The following is an 18,821-nucleotide window of genomic DNA, read 5'->3' on the forward strand; positions in this document are numbered from 1 at the left end:
AAAAGCTCCTTTCCTTGCAGGTTGTTACCAGAAAGAGGATTGAAAGGAGAATTTGACTGAAAGCATAACTCGATTTGTTATTTTGCCAGACGTCTTAACAGAAGAAGAAACTACCCATAAATTCCTGTAAACATTTGCAAAATCGTGAATTTAATTTAAATTTAAATAATACAGTAACCTCTTCTTCAGTGTCTGGCATTTGTGACCTCTGTCTATTAAAATTAAATCACAGGTAACCCTTGTGCAGTTTTATCATATCAAAATCAATTTTTAACAGACTTTTAGATTTGGTCACATGCACATCAGGGAAGAAACTGACCTCAATCTTACTTTGAAAAATTAATTCTAGTAATTAAAACACTGTCATCCATAAATTGCCTTGATGTTTTTTTTAATTTATATTTGATCTGCTGTCATCGGTTTTGCAGTGAGGAAATTAGCTTAAATTAGCTTTTCACAGGGATGCTATGTTGTTGCCAGAAGGTCTGTGGTTCGATGTTTGAACTGTGCCGCAGGTACTCTGACGGTTTAGTGATGTGACAAGTGAACAGTGCTTCACTGTACACCAACATGTCATCCTACATTTAGAAGCTTCAAAACTGTGTTAAACAGTTAATTCTAATAAACTATTAACCTTTAAACAATCTTAAAACAAAGCATTTGCTTGAATCTTGTATGAACAGGTGATGCCCCTAATTTAATTTTTTTGTTTTTTAGTTATAGGTTATTCACAAAGGAGCCATTGCAGCTTCAGATTGAAAATAAAACCACCCCAAGAACTCATCAGTATTTGAAGTAGTCCACAAATCTTGTTTTGATGCTACTTTGTTTATGCTTTTAAAGATAAACCTCTCTGATAAACTGGATTACACATTGAAAGTGAATTGGTGTCCCAACCGTGTGTAATCAGTGTAATCAATTATCGGCCATCTAACACTCCCCAGATGTAAAGCTGTAATAGATTCAGTTTTGCTGTGCACAAAGCCGCGTCAACACTGTGTTGGTGCTGTCAGATAGCTTCGTCTTCACTGCTCAGCTCCCCTGAATAAGGGTGGTATTCTTGAGAAACACATCTTGTCGAGGTCATCAGGCTCTCTGCTGGCACTCCTCCGAGAGAGAGGAGTGTACTCTGCATGTGTGTGTGTACACATTGCTCTACCACTGCTTTTTGATTTCCCTCAGCACGGGCTATGTCACTCTGACGAATGAAAGGAAAGCATACTCTAATTAACAGGAATTAGAGAACATTGATAGTTGTTCCACTTGTCTCTTTTCAGTCTCTATATTTTCTCCTCTTATTTGCGGGTTTTTTTTTTGTTTTTTTTTTGTTTTTTTGGGTGCAGATCAACGTGAGTTCCTTGTGTCCTGAAAGGGGATGGAGACCCAGATATATTAAACTCTGGGGGAAAAACCCTCTTGTAGCCGCTCAAATTTCCATTAATTCACCCAGACTGACAATTGGCTTTTGATTAAAGGCTGTTGATTAAAGCTTTGGAGGGTATTTGCATCAGTGACTGATTCTTTTTCTTTTTGCTTGCAAGTGCACCATTCCTTTTGTATTTACTGCCTCCATTTGAAAACATACGTTTATTTTCTCCTCCTTGTGTGTAGTCGAACATGCCACTTGAAAGCCTGGCTAAACCACCTTCTCATCAAGCAAAGGAATCTAGCTCAACATTTAGTCTGCACCAAAAATTAAAAGGATCAAAGCATCAAATAAGTTATAACTGTATATTTGATCAGGGTTAAAGATAGTGAAACATGACAGAAGTAATTTTGGAAACACCATCATTTAGTAAGACGCTGTACGTGCCATCTCACTACCTCTGGTATTGACGTTTTATTTTCCTCCTCTGTCCCAAGGCACCCATGTAATGGAAGGCTCAGGGAAAATGGTGGTCACTGCTGTGGGTGTTAACTCTCAAACTGGAATTATCTTCACTTTACTTGGGAGTACTGAGGATGACGATGAAGACGAAGAAGAGAAGAAAAAGGAAAAGGAGGAGAAGAAGAAACAGAGAAAAAGTCAGTATCATTAAAGCTTTATTTTTCTTATTTATGGTATTGATCAGAGCACATTCACAGCATGTGGATGTGTGTGCGTACATTTCTGTGTTCTACCACCAGTTTCTCACAGAAAGATGCCATCATTTTTAGCTCAACCCTTTCTAATAGAAATCTGAAAGGGCTGAGCATGTGCAGAAAAGTTTCACTGACTTGGCAACAGAGCTGCATGTACACAAACAATACAGATTTGACTACTTAGTTAGAGATGCTTCTTTACTGGCTGATCTGTGGGAGTTACTGATGGATAGGATTGCAGCTAGTGATTATTTTCATTATAAATCAAACTACAGAGTATTTCTCAATTAATCTTTAGTCAGTACTTTATAGTTTCTCACAGTGTTGTCTTGTTTTGACTGACTGACAGTAGAAAATCCAAAGATATTTAGATTTTTATCACTAAAGACAAACAAAGCCATCTGATTATCTCCCTTATTAGAGATTTTTCTCTGGCATTCAAGAGAACACAGATGATTTAGTAGCACAAATTTACAATCAAGCTACAGCATCACACACAGATCTATGAACGTCAACTAAAACAGTTTTTGCAGTTCTACTTATAGATACAGTGACAACAATGGTTGGAATAACTCTTGTATAAAGAGAAATGTCATTAAATTACAGCAGTGGTTTGATGCTTTACAAGAATTTTCTTACTTGCTTTTTTTAAATCAAAGATTGACATAATTATATGTATGTATGTATATATACACATATTTATATCTACATGTGCACTTGTTTAATGTGGTTTGTGGTTAATTGTACAGTTGCGGTGTATATTACCCACCATTTTAAAAAAAGTGTCTTGTGACTGTGGTGTATTTTTCCACAGACAAAAAGCAGGATGGATCTGTGGAAAATCGTAAAAAAGGTTAGTCACTTGCCCGCACACACACACGCATGCACATATAAAGAGAGACAGAGAACCATATATAATTGCCTTACAGCTTGGCGCCTTTATGTATTAGCCTTTAGCTTTATCAGCGTCTCCCTCCCCATTTAACATCACTGGATTTAGGTTAAAGCATTAAATTGTTAATAATTGCTGGCAGAGGTTTTATGCAAGTAATGAGGAGTTGCATATTTCTTTCATGACCCCATGTCACTGTATACTTAGTACTGGCTGTTCTTGCCCATCCATTGTACTGTCTGGCCCTCCCTTCTGTCTCTATCTCCTCTTTTCTCATCCTTCCCTGGCACATAGCGCTTTGAGCAGCAGGTGCTACTGAATCCAGTTATAGCGATTAGTGGTGAGGAGATTAAAGCCATGCAACAATTCTGGGGCCAGAACATCTGCTTTCCCACCCATCCCTCTCTCCAGCTCTCCCTCAGGCCCCCGCAATTTGATTTCTATTGATGTCCCAATCTGAACTATTCAGAGTCAAACTGTAAGACTTGCTCTGGTGCAGTTTCAGACTGACAGCAATCATAATGAGGCTGTTTAGTGGTAAGTCAGCCAGCTAGCCAGACTCATAGTCCTGCTGGGACACCATGATCAGTAGTGCTTGGTTCTGTGACCACAACCATGGCGCTAGTCCCTAGTGCACAGATTCCCTCTGCCTGCCAGGAATCAACAGTAATCCTTTAGACTGAGATTACACAGGCCATGTAAGTGCAGAACAAGCCACAGTCCACAGCAGCTGCAGTAGCCCAGTGTTAATGCCCCTCCTCTTCCTGCTGCATACATTCACACACAATACAATGCTATTGTCCATGCCATGGTAAACAGAGCTCTTAGCACGGGCAAACTGGGCATGGGCAGCCTTTATTTATAAAAAGCAAGACTGCATGACTTATGCAAGACACCCAAATTGTGCTCAGTAATAATGTCAGCAAAAATGACACTAAGTGAGAGATGGAAATGATCTTGTCCTGTAGCAGCAGCAGTACAGTAAGTGCTCGGCAGAGCTAATGATTTTATCATGGTGAGTGACGCGACTGAGATCAGCCCCTGCTGGCTAGTCATCTGCCTCTCCTCCCTCCTTTGTCATTAGAGGCTTTGCATCTCCAAGGTTACCTGGTTTAGATGTGGGTTTGGGATTCCCGTTAGTTCTGCACGTGAAGTAGGGTGGTCCTGTGGGATGTTGAGGAAGAGATGAAAGAGATTTATGGGAATTTAACTGGCGACTACTGCTGTGGTTGCTGTCGAAGGAGGTGATCCCTCAGACAGATCCCACTGCTGCTGTCTAGTTAAACTGTTCCTTAAATCTGGAGTTGGGAGTATGGTAATTACACGTCCAAATCTTGCAGCTAATTACTGTGCAGTCAGATCACTGCAAACATAATTACAGTGACATTTCCCAAGTTCCATTGATAAAAGGGAAGCAATGACAAGCATGCTAAAATTTTGAGTGATGTGACATCTCTGGAGACGTCACTTTCATTTAACCTGTTTGTTTAATCACATTCATTGTTGCATACCTGGAATACAGTATTTTTTCCAACTTGCTGTGACTTGTTACCTGCTCAATTAGATATTTTAATAACCTCTGGATAAAAATCCGGCCCAAACATGTTTTTAATTGTTCTTCTGAGCACAACTGTAACAGGAAATGAAGAAAATGAAAATATTAAAGATGAAATTACCTAAATAAAATGCAGTTTATGTATTGTTTGTCCACTTACAGTTTATTCATTCACTGGTGTGACAGCAACGTTTTTATTTCAGCTCTTGCAAATGTAAGCAAATAGGCTAATCTAAATAGGCGACATTTGGTTCCTGACTGAAGAATGCAGCTCCTGTATGTTCTTTGGGTTATGCTGATTTGTGACAACAGTTCCACTGGTTTGATTAGAAAGCCTCACTATAGATATGTGCTGTTTTCATAAATCCTGGGATCCGTTTGAATAGGCAGACATTGAACTCATTGTTGGTCTTGCATAAAAATCAAATCGTGTGCAGTGAATTTGTGTGAATCACTTGACACCGCTCAGTGTAACTGTCAGGTCATTTCATTTAGAAACTTTTTCTTGTTCTTTGCTGCAGCTAAAGCACAGGATGGTGCTGCAATGGAAATGCAGCCTCTGAACAGTGATGAGGGAGCTGACGCAGAGGAGAAGAAGAAAGCCAGCCTGCCAAAGAAAGAGAAGTCTGTTCTCCAGGGCAAACTGACCAAACTGGCTGTACAGATTGGTAAAGCAGGTGAGTTAGACAAAAACTTAACTCTCAGCTCACACAGAACCTTACTTGTGTGATTCTGGAGGCGCTGAGTGCTATAGACAGTAAAACGTGCTGATTTTATGTGCTTGTCATTCATTTTGTTCTCTCTCGTTCCCCTCAGGACTGGTCATGTCAGCCATCACTGTTATCATCTTGGTGGTGTTGTTTGTAGTAGACAACTTCTGTATCCAGAAACTGCCCTGGGTCAAGGACTGCGTGCCCATTTACATTCAATTCTTTGTGAAATTCTTCATCATTGGCGTCACTGTTCTGGTGGTGGCTGTTCCCGAAGGCCTGCCACTTGCTGTAACAATCTCCCTGGCGTACTCTGTTAAGGTAAAGTCCTCTTAGTCTGGCCTGTGCCCAGTGCTGACCAGCTTACACATTAGCCTATTAAAACTAGCAGGGCCAGCTCTTAAGACAAGGAGACTTGGCTAACTGATACCCTAAAGCCCAGCTATGATCCCCTGTGATGAAGTTGTTAGCCAAGAGAGAGCTTTATCCAGTTAAAGAGCTACTAATTTCGGTCCTTAAATACAAGTCTTTAATTAATTTCCATCACATGCAGAAATTATGTTGTGTTTCTTCTTGGTCATACTGCATTTATCTGGAATTTAATTAGTTGATTTTATCGACAGAAAATGATGAAAGACAACAACCTGGTGCGTCACTTGGATGCCTGTGAGACTATGGGCAACGCTACTGCCATCTGCTCTGACAAGACTGGTACGCTTACCATGAACCGCATGACTGTGGTGCAGGCCTACATCGCTGAAAAGCATTTCAAGAGGGTCCCTGAACCCGAGAACATTCCCTCCTCCATATTAGACATCCTGATTCTGGGCATCGCAGTCAATTGCGCCTACACTACTAAGATTATGGTAGGCCTGAGAAAAGCAGCGTGGCTCATAAATACACTATTTATCACCGTGAATACTGCTTTGCTGTTGCTCACTATGTACATCTTCCCACCTTTCCTTTCAGCCTCCAGAGAAAGAGGGGGGCCTTCCACGGCAGGTGGGCAACAAGACCGAATGTGCCTTGCTTGGCTTTTCTAATGACCTGAAGCGCGACTACCAGGCTATTCGCACTGAGATCCCGGAAGAGAAACTATACAAAGTCTACACTTTCAACTCAGTCCGCAAGTCTATGAGCACTGTGTTGAAGATGGCTGATGGCAGCTACCGTATGTTCAGCAAAGGGGCCTCAGAAATTCTCCTTAAAAAGTAAGAAAATGACTTTATGGTATTGGCATTGTGTAATTTATCTTTATTTCTCTGTTTCTCTTGGAATTCTGGCCTGACCAGATATGCACCGATCTATCCTATTCACATAAATTATTCTTCTCATTTAAAGGTTATTTTCTGTAGATTTTTTTTTTTACATGTTGCAACTGGACAGACTTTGCGGTAAATGATACGCGTAATGACTTAAGCAGCTAAGAAGTTCAAGTGCATCCCACCCAAGCCCCTTACTTTGCGACTTAAAAACAGCCACTGAGAAAATGAGCCGGTAACAACTCTGTAAGCCTCTTAGCCAAGCAGGCTTCTTTTTAACCCACAGAGGGCTTAGTGTGACTCCTTACTACTGCAGCTCACCAATCAAACACTTTAACTTCTCCTTTGCCCTTAACTCTATCTCATCTAAATTCCTTTCTCTATTCATGACTCCCTACCTATCAGCTTCTTTATCTACATTCCTGAACTACATCACTCTTAATGCCTTTCTTCCTCTGCATATTTTCCCTCTGTTTTTCTTTTTACCCTCTTCTTTTTAATGTTAATATATCCTCTTTTCACCTCCCAGGTGCTATAAAATTCTGACGGCAAATGGTGAATCCAAGGTGTTTCGCCCAAGGGATAGAGATGACATGGTTAAGAAAGTGATCGAGCCTATGGCCTCAGAGGGCCTCAGGACCATCTGCCTTGCATACAGAGATTTTGCTGCCTCTGAGGGTGAGCCTGACTGGGACAATGAAAACGACATCCTCACTGGTCTGACCTGCATCTGCGTGGTGGGCATTGAAGACCCCGTGAGACCCGAGGTTTGTGGCTATACATGCAGTGAAACGCATCAGTGTGAGGTTACATGAAAGTGTCTGATTTAATTGAAACAAGAAGACAGAGCTTAACATTTTCAGCCTGTTTCTCCTGGAAGACATTCGGCTTGTTGTAGCAGAAAGAGAGCTCGAGGGAGAGAAGTCAAGCCCTGATTTGTTTCTCACCCCCATACAGATGGTCAGTCATGGCAGGAAATGGGGATGAATGTCAGATTTTAGGTTTTGAGAAGTCACAGAAATATTCGCACACGTCCCCCAATGGTATATCCGAAAGATGTCAAGGAGAGTGTTTCTAAAGCTTTTCTAAAGCATTTCTGTAGAAGCTTACTGGAAACTTAGAGGTTTGGCTCTTTCAGACTGCGCTGTTGTGCGCTCAGATGTTTTGAGTAAAGCAAGAAGGCTGAATGGCCATATGCTTTGTCAGCCATTCTTAAACATGAGGAGTGGCTCTTTTGAAGGTTCCACGCTGTATTTGAAATAGAACTGGGTCATTAGTTTTCTAGATGGTCAGCTTTCTTCTTCGTTCACACATTAACTCTTTCTCCAAGATACAGTCTTTATATACTGTAACTCTCAACCCAAATAGAGTGTAAAAAAATAATAAAAGTTGAGGGGAACTGCAAAGTTGAAGTTACGAATCAACACTTCAGAGTCTAGCGGCACAAGCACTAATTTTAATATCCCCCTGTGATATGCAAATATAACGTTTGTCTGCTTTCCTTCAGGTCCCAGATGCCATCAGGAAATGCCAGCGTGCCGGCATCACGGTGCGGATGGTGACTGGGGACAACATCAACACAGCCCGAGCTATTGCCACAAAGTGTGGCATCCTACAGCCTGGAGATGATTTCATCTGCCTGGAGGGGAAAGAGTTCAACCGAAGGATACGCAATGAAAAAGGAGAGGTGGGCTAAAGCTAAATTCTGTACCTCAGACTGTAAAAAATGCACTGTTGTGATTCTATTAGGGTTTTGTCTCATGTTTCTAGATTGAACAAGAACGCATTGACAAGATCTGGCCCAAACTACGAGTGCTGGCTCGCTCTTCCCCCACAGACAAACACACCTTAGTGAAAGGTACCTCTGTTTTTCTGGTTTGGGTAAAATGTGTGAAAAAGGTTCTGTTGTCACCAGTTTTGTTTTGAAATTCAGGGTTTAATTCCTCTAATTCAGTTGTAATGTTTTGCTTTTGCAGGTATAATTGACAGTACAGTGGTAGAACAGAGACAAGTGGTAGCAGTGACAGGAGACGGTACCAATGATGGTCCTGCCTTGAAGAAAGCTGATGTTGGCTTTGCTATGGTAAGATTTCTCCATGTTTAACTCTTTAGATAGAATAGTTATTAAGTCAGAAGGTGGTTGATTTTTATACCTGTAAAGCACTGTTTACTATCAAATATCTACTAAATGTGTCACATTCCTGTTTTGTCTCCAGGGTATTGCCGGCACAGACGTAGCCAAAGAGGCATCCGACATTATCCTGACCGACGACAATTTTTCCAGCATCGTCAAAGCTGTCATGTGGGGACGCAACGTCTACGACAGCATCTCTAAGTTCCTCCAGTTTCAGCTCACTGTTAACGTGGTGGCAGTCATTGTAGCATTTACAGGAGCCTGCATCACACAGGTTAGCACAAGAAGAGTCTGTTTCACGTTATTTATTTATTTTTTACAAAAAGGTATTGGTCCCAGTGTGAAGGAGGTTAAACTGTGAAAAGTTTTTTTTGCTAGTTCACATTTTGACTCCCAGGAATTGAATTGGTACAGCTGGCAGCAACAGACTTAAATAACTAAAGCTTATCTCAGATCTGTGGAGTTTTTAATTACGCACATCTTTGTGGATTCAGATGTGAAATATTAGGGGAAACACAGGGTTTGGCATCATTTTGATAATATTTGCTGTGCACTTTCAGGCTGGCTCGTTTGCTGTATTCATTGAATTTTTTCATGCGCTCAAAATTATAATTTTTTAATTAATTTAATTTTAATTTTTAATTTTTTTTTTTCATTTTAATTTTTGTAGAGCTGCACTCTGCTGCCTGTGGTAGTGATTCAAGTGTCTTCTTTTGTATCTTTGCCAAAATATTGCAGATCCACCTTAAATATTCTAATTTATCTTAAATATGCCAGACCAAGTTGTTATTAAGTTGTCTTTATTAATTAAAATCATGACAGGTCAATTTTTTCTCCACCTATCAGTTTTCAGTGATCGTAGTGCCACAGCTTATAAACGTGCACTCAGTTGTGCTGCAGACAACAACATAAGTTGTCACATGCAATTTGGTGCTTGTCAGTTGAAATATCTCCAGAGGAATTTTTCTCCGTGTTTGAGATGTTGCAGCATGTGTGACGGTGATGCAAATCTTGTGACTGGGTTTTTTTTTTCCTCTTCTCCACCTAATTTAGTGCTTCTGTCTTTGCCTCTCTACCTCCAGGACTCGCCACTGAAAGCAGTGCAGATGTTGTGGGTCAACCTCATCATGGACACCTTTGCTTCGCTAGCCCTGGCCACAGAGCCCCCCACAGAAGCCCTGCTGCTCAGGAAGCCATATGGCCGCAACAAGCCCCTCATCTCCCGCACCATGATGAAGAACATCCTGGGTCAGGGGGTGTACCAGCTCATCATCATCTTTACTCTGCTCTTTGCTGGTAAGAAGCCATACAGGGAGGAGTCTTTGTGTGTATACTGGCTAAATCCATCCATTTATTTTTTTCTAACAAATTCTCTCTGATGGCTCCTGTAGGAGAGAAATTGTTTGACATTGACAGCGGCAGGGATGCGCCTCTCCACGCCCCACCTTCTGAACACTACACCATCGTCTTCAATACCTTCGTAATGATGCAGCTTTTCAACGAGATCAACGCCCGCAAAATCCACGGCGAAAGGAATGTCTTTGAGGGCATCTTCAACAACCCTATCTTCTGTAGTATCGTCTTGGGTACCTTCATTATCCAGGTAAATGTTTATGTTATATGTCTGCCTCTTGTGCATGTGCTCAGCGACTCATACACGAAAAGATGATCAGTTTAACAGCGCTTGCAAATGTTAAATCTTAAAGTTTGCTCTCTTATAATTTCTCTCTTCCTGCTCCTCTAGATCGTCATAGTGCAGTTCGGAGGGAAGCCCTTCAGCTGCGTTGGTCTGACCATCGACCAGTGGCTTTGGTGCACTTTCTTAGGCTTTGGCTCTCTACTGTGGGGACAGGTATTGTATGACTATACAGCTGAGTTTCACCATTTCACTTGGCCCTAGATATGAAAACATGGTAGGACACTGCCCCCATGTGTTGGAGTTGGTTTGGTGGGAATCTAATGGTGGCAAAGGGGTGGAACAGTACAGTATGTCCTACTAAAGAGATGAGTAAACTCAGTATGTAATATGGAATAAACCATGAGGTGTACTTACACTGCACAGTACATACTTTTATTCAAGCTTTGAATTTTATATAGCCACATGAGAACAAAACTTTTTTTTTTTATGTTGAATACTTTTAAAAATGTATTTATTTTTCTTTGTATAAGCATCCACTATTAAACTGGACTACTGTTCATGTTTACTTTGCTATATATTTAATCCTTCTGTCTCTTCTAAACATCCTTTTCATCTTTTGATTAGCCTGCTGATCATTTTCTCAAATAATACAATCATTGTTCTGTCTATGCAATGACAAGACAATTTAAATTAATGCCTATTCTGTCTAAGAGACAAAGATGAAACCCAGCTTTTCAGTTTGCATTCACGTATGACAAAGAAAAGTAACATTTGAGAGGCTGAAATCAGTGAATGTTTGGCATTGTTGCCTGAAAAATAGCAGCAGCAGCAGCTTTTAGTGACTCAGTTCAGATGTGTTAAGTGTGTAACTTCCCTTTGGGTTGGGCTCCGACACAAATGAGCAAACCAGCTGACGTCAAACTGTCTCACCTCTGTCAGCGCGGCTAATTTTCAGGGTCACTGGCTGCTTAATGTCCACCATGTACCCAGAAACATGGCATGTGTTGCCTTAATGAAATGTCACTTCACCACACTGAAGAGGGTAACATTATCACAAGTCAACCCTGCTCATGTAAATCCCGATGTCGTGCAGGTAATCTCCTCGATACCCACCAGCCGCTTAAAGTTCTTGAAAACGGCGGGTCACGGCACCCAGAAAGAGGAGATCCCAGACGAGGAGCTGGAGGAGCTGGAGGACATGGATGAGATTGACCACGCCGAACGGGAGCTTCGCCGCGGCCAGATCCTCTGGTTCCGAGGCCTCAATCGCATCCAGACTCAGGTAACAATCTGCAGTCCTTCTCGTGTACCGCCCAACACTACACCACACATCAAGGGAATCAAAAGCCATAAACCCTTTAACTCTCTATTGCTCTTCCAGCTTAAAAATCTCTGTTTTGTTGTTTCTCTCGGCACTCTTAAAGAATGGCTTGTGCCCTAAAAAGAAAAGCCCTACCCTGTAATTTTTTTCTGTTCTGCTTCTGAGCTAAAGCGGGTTCCTATGCCCATTTCTGACCCGGTCTGAATCTATCTGCTAAAACGCAACCAGTTTGAAGGTACTGATGAGAAGCAAGCAAATTGGATTTGGTGGAGAGCATGCTAGAACAGCTGAATGTTCAAGGAGTATTGACATGGCTATAGCTGGAAATATGGAAGGATTCAGCAGAGAAGTGAGGTCAGGTTCTTGGAGTCCGAGCTCCCTGCGATCAGTGCCTTTAAACTCCAACCTTCCCCCCACCTTTCTCTTTTCACTATAATGCCTAAATCCAATTTCCAAGTGACATTTTTTTCTATGATTACTGGTGCCTTTTCTTTATTTTTTCTCTCTTTTCTCTCTCCTCTGGCTGTGTTGTGTTTTATTTCCTCTGGGCTTTTCTCCTGTCACGCTGTCTGATTCTTTGCAGATGGATGTAGTGAGTGCGTTCCAGAGTGGAACTTCCTTTCAGGGGGCTCTAAGGCGACAGGCCTCCAACTCCAGCCAACAACAGCACGATGTAACCAATGTTTCTAGCCCTACACATGTAGCCTTTTCTACTACTACCACTACTGCCACTGCCGCCAACACCGCTTCTGCCACTGTGGGGTGTGAGTGCGTGTTCTCCTCTAGTGCATGAGACTTTTATTTCTTCTGTTCTTCTAACATCTTCCTCTTTCACTCTTCCTCTCACCTAACGTTGACACTTTTACTCTCTCATGCTTCCTCCTAATGTCTCCCCACCCCTGTTTTCTTCCAAAAAAAAAAAAAAAAAGACACCAAAAATACCACATCTTCCATATTGCTTCGATAACACTGCTGTATATACATGTACCCTGTAACCAGGTCGCTTCTGGTGTCAAGGTGTTTTTCTCTGTGTCATCATGTTTTCTGTTCGGCTTCTGCTTTGGTCTCAGAAATGGAAAGGTTGTACTCTTTTATCAGCAGGGAGGGGAGGGAAGAGGGATGATGTGTGTTAACTATTTGACCTAAAATTACATTCTGGACCGACTGTCACCAGGTATGTCTGCAGCTGCCTCAGTCTGCTCTGTGCCCCTGTAGCACCCATGGGTCTGTGTCACAGCTCTCTAGTCCCTAGTCGGGTAAATGTTTTGAGTATACGCCCATGATCACGGTCTAAATCAGTAGAGACAAACCATGACATGGACCTCCTGTGAGGGAGGGTTGGGGGGTGTACCTGAGTGTCAGTGGATGTACTGTCAGTCAGTGGTGAATTAATGACCTTTTCTTCTCCAGCTGTGGCTGTTTTCTGGGAGTGTGTTAAGAGAGTGGGTGGAGGCTCCGATAGCACCCTGTAGTGGCTAAGCAGCTGATAATGACACAGTTTGTCGGTGTGTTTGGATGCAAGGCTGCGCATAGTTTCAAAAGGTCTGGGAGTCCTCCACATCAGGTCGGTTCAGCTTGGAAGATCAGGACATCGAGAGCAAATCAATTTAAGCTGGTATTTTCAAAGGCCTCCCTCTTCGCCGTGCTGTTATGAGACTGCGGTGGCTCTTGACAACACCTCTTTTTCTCTTTCAGATCTTCCCAGGCAAAACACCGTCGGACCCGCAGTGGATTTTAAATGTCTAACAGATGTCAAAAGAAAAGGGCTTGATGGAATAAATGACTGTGCTGTTGAATGTAAACATGTGGGACTTTCCCAGACACATTAACAGCAGATGTAATGTGTTTTTTTCCCTGGCATTTTGAAACATTATGCAATGCTACAGTAATGGTTTTTAGGTCTCTGTCTCAGGTGGGACTCCTTTAAAACTCTGGGACGTTACAGTTAAGGGCCAGCGGGTGCTTCCCTTCTAAACTCAACTTTTCCTTTCAGGATCTCCAGAGAAGAGGGTTTTTTTTTTTCCGTATGTCAATTTGCTTGTCGGCAGAATGTGTCCACATGGCAGTGTGTTGCCTGAAAACAATGAATACCACTGACTCCCCACATATTCTTCTTTAGATTCTGTGAAATGTGTCATGGGCTATACTCAAAGGTTTACTACCATTGAACACAAGGTAGCGCCGCGCTCTGCATGGGTTCAAAGTCTCTGGTCTCGTTTGTGAGTTTTTTCTCCTTGTGCTGTTTTTGACATGTATACTTGCTTGTAGACATGCTTGGCTGCCGCAGCTTTTTTGTTTTTACTCCACAAACATAAGCTATAACTGACCACCCCTCTCTGTCTCTCTTCTCTTCTCTCTCTCTCTCTCTCTCTCTCTCTCTCTGTCTCTCTTTCTGTCTTATCTTCTCCTCACTCTTTCTAAGCATGTCCAACAACAGTGAACTCTTGTGTCCAGCCTCTGTCCTTTTTGGATGTGTTCTTGTCTAAAGAACAGCATTCCTCTTGTCCTCTTGGTTTCCTTTTTGCATTTTGATTAATCAGACACAGGCCTTTCGACCAAGTGCTCTGTGAAAAACAACTGCTGTACTCACAAAATATAAATAAATAAGTAAATTAAAAAAACACATATTGCACTGGGTTTGACCCTGGGTTGTACCCTTCCTGGGACTGAAGTGAGGACCTGAATTTTGAGAAAGGGAGACTTTTGTGGCAGCCATGTCTCCCCCGGATGCAAAGTTTCTATCTCTCAGAAACACTTGACCATCAGTGCAATTTGACTTGAGCCTCAAGTCTGGTTTGTGCTTTTACTTGCTGGCATGATTTGTTTTCCCCCTTTAAATAGTCTTTTACTTGAGTGTTTACATTTTGATTTCAGTGAATTCTGTAGTCTAGAATAAGCACATAGACAGGACAGAGGGTGGCCTAGAGAAAAAGGAAGTGAGACAGAAATGAAATTCTCCTTTTTACACCTTTAAGCCAGTATGAACTTTTGCGGTGGTTTTGAGGCTAACGTAGTTCTGTCAGAGGGTAAAGACAAGTTGTAAATGTACAACTCTGCATAACCGCTCACCTGCACGTGTCTCTGAGAGTTACCCCCTCACTGATAATATTTTGCCCCCAAAACTCACCTCTTATTGACCCAATAAAAACTCGTGTTCTTTGTTGTTGTTTTTTGTTTTTGTTTTTTAACTGTGGTGTCATCCAGGTTCTAAAATACCAAACGCACATGCGTCAGTACTGAATGTGACTAAATGTCTTTCCCACTCGCTGTCCCTTCTCCCTCCCTCCAGATCCGGGTGGTGAATGCATTCCGCAGCTCCATCTCCCTCTATGAGGGGCTGGAGAAGCCCGAGTCGCGAACATCGATCCACAACTTCATGACCCACCCCGAATTTCGGATAGAGGACTCTGAGCCCCATATTCCCCTCATAGACGACACCGACGCAGAGGACGACGCTCCCACCAAGCGCAACTCCGCCAGCCCCCGCAATGCCACGCCCACCCCGCCTTCACCCACGCCCACCCCAACTGCGCCAGTGTCTCCCTCACCAAACCAGAACAATAACGCTGTGGAGAGCAGTAATCACCTCCTCCCCGAGGGCTCCAAACCAGTAACCCCCTCGGCCCCAGGGAGCCCCCTACACAGCCTGGAGACCTCTCTTTGATCTGACCCTCCCCCCCCCAACTCCCCCCCTCCCCGGCTCCACACGTCACCACCACTTTTCTGCCTGCCACCGAGGAGCTCAACTCAGACGAAAAGGAACGAACACTTGGAGTGGAGAGCCAGAAGGGGAGCGGAGTCTTGTGTGAGCTTGGCTTGGGCTGGACACAACGAACAGCAAACATTCAGAGGAATGTACGGCTTGGTGTGGATGCTTTGGTCTTCTTTTATTTTTGGTTCTTATCAATACCCCGCCTGCAACACGAGGACTCTCCACCCCCTCCCTTCTTGGTAACATGTTCTTCTCGGTAAACAAGGGGTGATTATAAACTCAGATTGAAAGTGACCTGTTTTTATTATTCTACTGTTGTTATTATTATTAATAATATTATTATTTTAATAGAGAAGGGGAGGTCCTCCTCCTGGCTTGAAGATCGTCTGTAAGAATTATGAAAGAACCTTTAGCTTCTCTTTTATCTGAATGGTGTTGTATATTTATCTCTTTGGCCCTTGCTCATTCAAAACTTATTTCTGCTCCATTGGCTGTTAATATTTTGAGTTATTTATGTTTTTGGAAAAAGCAGGTCTGTTTACAAAGTTTGTAGATACTTTTTTTTCTGTTTGTAGGCAAAAGAGCTTCCTGATGTATGATGCAGAAAACTGGGACAGAATAAAAAATGAATGAGAGGATTATTTCAGATACTGCTGTATTTTCAGGAAAAAAAGGGTGTTTCTATTGAAACTTAACTATTTTTGCCTGCAAGTTTTATTTGTTATATATTTGTAGATAAATGTAGAACCTTCTAGCCAAACCGATAAACACTAAGGCTTGTATAGAAAAGAGGTCCATGAGGTGTGGTGTTTTCACAGGAGACGGGACGGGAAAGACAATTAGGACCTCTGTCCACTAACATTGCTATAAATATTTACTTCTTCCATTTCTTCAATAGTTTTCATGTGCACAAAACCTTCTGGAGTTCTGGATTCTCTTTTCATTCATTATGTTGTGTTCAAGGATTTCCATATGTTGAAAGGTTCACTCGTCAAAGGGAGTTAAGTATACGTCTGGGCCCGTATTTAGCAAGCATCTCGGGATGATGCTGTAAGTTGGACTAGGAAACAAAGTCTTACCTCAGAGTCGGACATGAGGTCCTTATGAAGCCTCCTGCAGTCACATTCGGCAGGAAGTAGAAGTTCTCCTTTTAGATTTTTGTGGTTTTGCAACACTTTGGACTGTAAAATGAAAAATGTTCTTACGGTTAATACTAGTTACATTCAAAAGAGGCTGATCGAGATTATTCGATGTGGGAAAATAAAATAGCTCCACTTGTGGGTGTTAATGCATGTTTGGTCTAAAACTCATAAAAGCACGAAAATGACTGTTTTTTTTTTTTTTAAATGACCTCTTGAGTTAAAACTTGAGCTTTATTGCGAGCTAATCAGCCAGTGCGACTGTTTATTCTCAATAATTAGTTCATTTAGATAAAATGTGAATGTGCCTTGGCTACAATAACAGTTTAGGAGATGCTTTGTCCCATCATTTGCCACCTGCAGGTAGCTGTTAATCCTACAGCTTAAACGTAGGACCAAATAAGCCTCATTCTGATAATCCTGGGCCAGTTATGTTTGTCTCTTCGTGGGTGCTTGATAAATATGGACCCTGGTCATCATTTGTAAAAAAGAAAAAAAAACAAAAAACAAAACGACAACAACAACAACAAAAAAAAAAACAAAACGAAATTGGTGCGTTTAATTTTTATTTTTTATTTTTTTCAGCAAAACATTAGCCCCCCCTGCCAATGTACAATATTGACATTTGTTTACTCAGGCATAGAAAAAGTGTTTCATTTAAATGGAATCTATAAAGAAACCTTTTAACTTCAGACTTTGTGTATTTAGATAGTAAAACATTGTCTAAAAAGCAAGTGAATTATTTTCATATTTCATTCAATCTTTTCAGATCACGCCTTAGGAAAAACTTAATTTGACTCCTCCTAATTCTCTTTAAAAAAATCAAAAATAAAGGAGGAAAATGGCTTTTTTTTTTCCTTCTTCAACCCTGTCCATAAGAATAAATGTTGCTGCATTTGATTTGTTTGTAAAGTATTTTTGACACCTGATATACTGGAAACGCTAACGAATTGGACATGTGCATTTTTCAAGAATAAAGACTAGGCATACACTGGTATCTATCTGCACAGGGTACTTTATTTCATAGCGTTCCTTGGGGAAAAAGAATTTTGATACAAATCATGTTAAACAATTGTACCTTTGTATTTTTATGAGAATACTGATGATACCTTTCATCATTCTAAACCAATTTTGGATGATTTGACACCAATAACGTTATGTGGGGGGGTGGGGTCGGGGGGTTTGGCCACTAAAATGTGTGTTGTTCTGGAATATTCATCTCAGGGTGCAAATGGTGTGAAAGAGAACAGGCCTCTTTTTAGTTTGTGTATTACCACACTTAATTCAATGTTTGGGACGGTGTTTGTCAGCCGCACAGGATGACTCGGGCAGCAAGCTGCAGGTTGTTCCCGCATTGTTCCCTCTGGCCGTCCTCGCCTGAGGGGCCGTGGACAGGGGAAGGAAGTGGAGATATTAGAATCACAATGTTCTCTCTGAGGAAATGGTTTATTTTCCTTGTTTTACAGATGACAAAATAGCAGCTAGGATTGCATACAAAGTGAGAAATCGAAAAGACGGAATCCATATGAGGAGTTTGTTCTGTAGCTTCTTCCTGTAATGGGAATGAATGTTTTTCCATCTGTTTTATGGATTATTATTTTTTTATCTTTTAACATTTGGAAATAAAAGTACTTCATGTCTGTTTATCTTGAGCATTTTAAATGGATATCGTGATTGGATTTACATTTGAAACTTGTCGAGTAATGTGTATGGTTTTTAAAAATAAAAAATGTATTTAGCCTAACTGCAGGGCCATGTTTGTCTTTTACCGTGCAGTATTTATGGAGTCATATGGAGTCATATGTTTGAATGTGGATGCTGCAGAGTGGAGACACGTTACTGCAGTAACGACAAGCAAGTGAACATAGCAACCATGGCATGGTTACATATCGTGTAAACTCACATTCTACGAATAGCCTACATAAGCAAATATATCTTATTAACTATAGCGGTGTGTATACATTAGAATAATTTTTGTTAGATTTTAGGTCCGAAGTTTATGTAGAAAATGCTTGAAATGCCACATCTTTTAAAATCTGGTTGTTAGGTGACTGCAAAACTAGAGGGCTCAGTAATATGTTCCTCTCAAGCTATTTTAGATTTTCAGTCTTTATAAAGAAAACTTTTATCTGGAAATAACTGCTGATCCACCTAACATCTGTCATAAGAGCATTGCAACTCCTGCATGGGGGGTTCAAAAGGCAAACACACTACAGCTGTTAAATGTGGAAACGTGAAGGAAAAAAATAAAAACCTGTCCATAAAAATATGAATTTTATGTCCTGACTATGCAAATGATGATCAGTTACATTTTGTGTTCAAGAAGGATATGTTTACTTAAATCCTATTTATTTCCAACAGTCTATAAAACATCA

General features: G+C 41.3%; 1 protein-coding gene across 4 annotated transcripts in view; it reads left to right on the top strand.

Moving 5' to 3' along the window:
• The window catches only part of atp2b1a (ATPase plasma membrane Ca2+ transporting 1a), a 118,331-nt gene extending 100,141 nt beyond the window's left edge, over nucleotides 1–18,190 (top strand). For 3 of the 4 annotated variants that reach the window (XM_046379390.1, XM_046379391.1, XM_046379389.1), the window contains 16 exons: nucleotides 1,864–2,025; nucleotides 2,897–2,935; nucleotides 5,051–5,206; nucleotides 5,346–5,560; nucleotides 5,863–6,105; nucleotides 6,209–6,450; nucleotides 7,031–7,268; nucleotides 8,009–8,188; nucleotides 8,272–8,359; nucleotides 8,478–8,584; nucleotides 8,718–8,909; nucleotides 9,718–9,931; nucleotides 10,027–10,238; nucleotides 10,380–10,487; nucleotides 11,368–11,556; nucleotides 14,885–18,190. In XM_046379390.1, the coding sequence (XP_046235346.1) occupies nucleotides 1,864–2,025; nucleotides 2,897–2,935; nucleotides 5,051–5,206; nucleotides 5,346–5,560; nucleotides 5,863–6,105; nucleotides 6,209–6,450; nucleotides 7,031–7,268; nucleotides 8,009–8,188; nucleotides 8,272–8,359; nucleotides 8,478–8,584; nucleotides 8,718–8,909; nucleotides 9,718–9,931; nucleotides 10,027–10,238; nucleotides 10,380–10,487; nucleotides 11,368–11,556; nucleotides 14,885–15,259 (2,960 nt within the window). In that variant the 3' untranslated portion in view covers nucleotides 15,260–18,190. Of the gene's footprint in view, nucleotides 1–1,863; nucleotides 2,026–2,896; nucleotides 2,936–5,050; nucleotides 5,207–5,345; nucleotides 5,561–5,862; nucleotides 6,106–6,208; nucleotides 6,451–7,030; nucleotides 7,269–8,008; nucleotides 8,189–8,271; nucleotides 8,360–8,477; nucleotides 8,585–8,717; nucleotides 8,910–9,717; nucleotides 9,932–10,026; nucleotides 10,239–10,379; nucleotides 10,488–11,367; nucleotides 11,557–12,178; nucleotides 12,296–14,884 lie in introns of all 4 variants that reach the window. The other variant, XM_046379392.1, reaches the window with a different exon arrangement.
• Nucleotides 18,191–18,821: the final 631 nt, after the last annotated feature.

This window comes from Scatophagus argus, chromosome 22, assembly GCF_020382885.2.
Source record: "Scatophagus argus isolate fScaArg1 chromosome 22, fScaArg1.pri, whole genome shotgun sequence".
NCBI lineage: Eukaryota > Metazoa > Chordata > Actinopteri > Scatophagidae > Scatophagus > Scatophagus argus.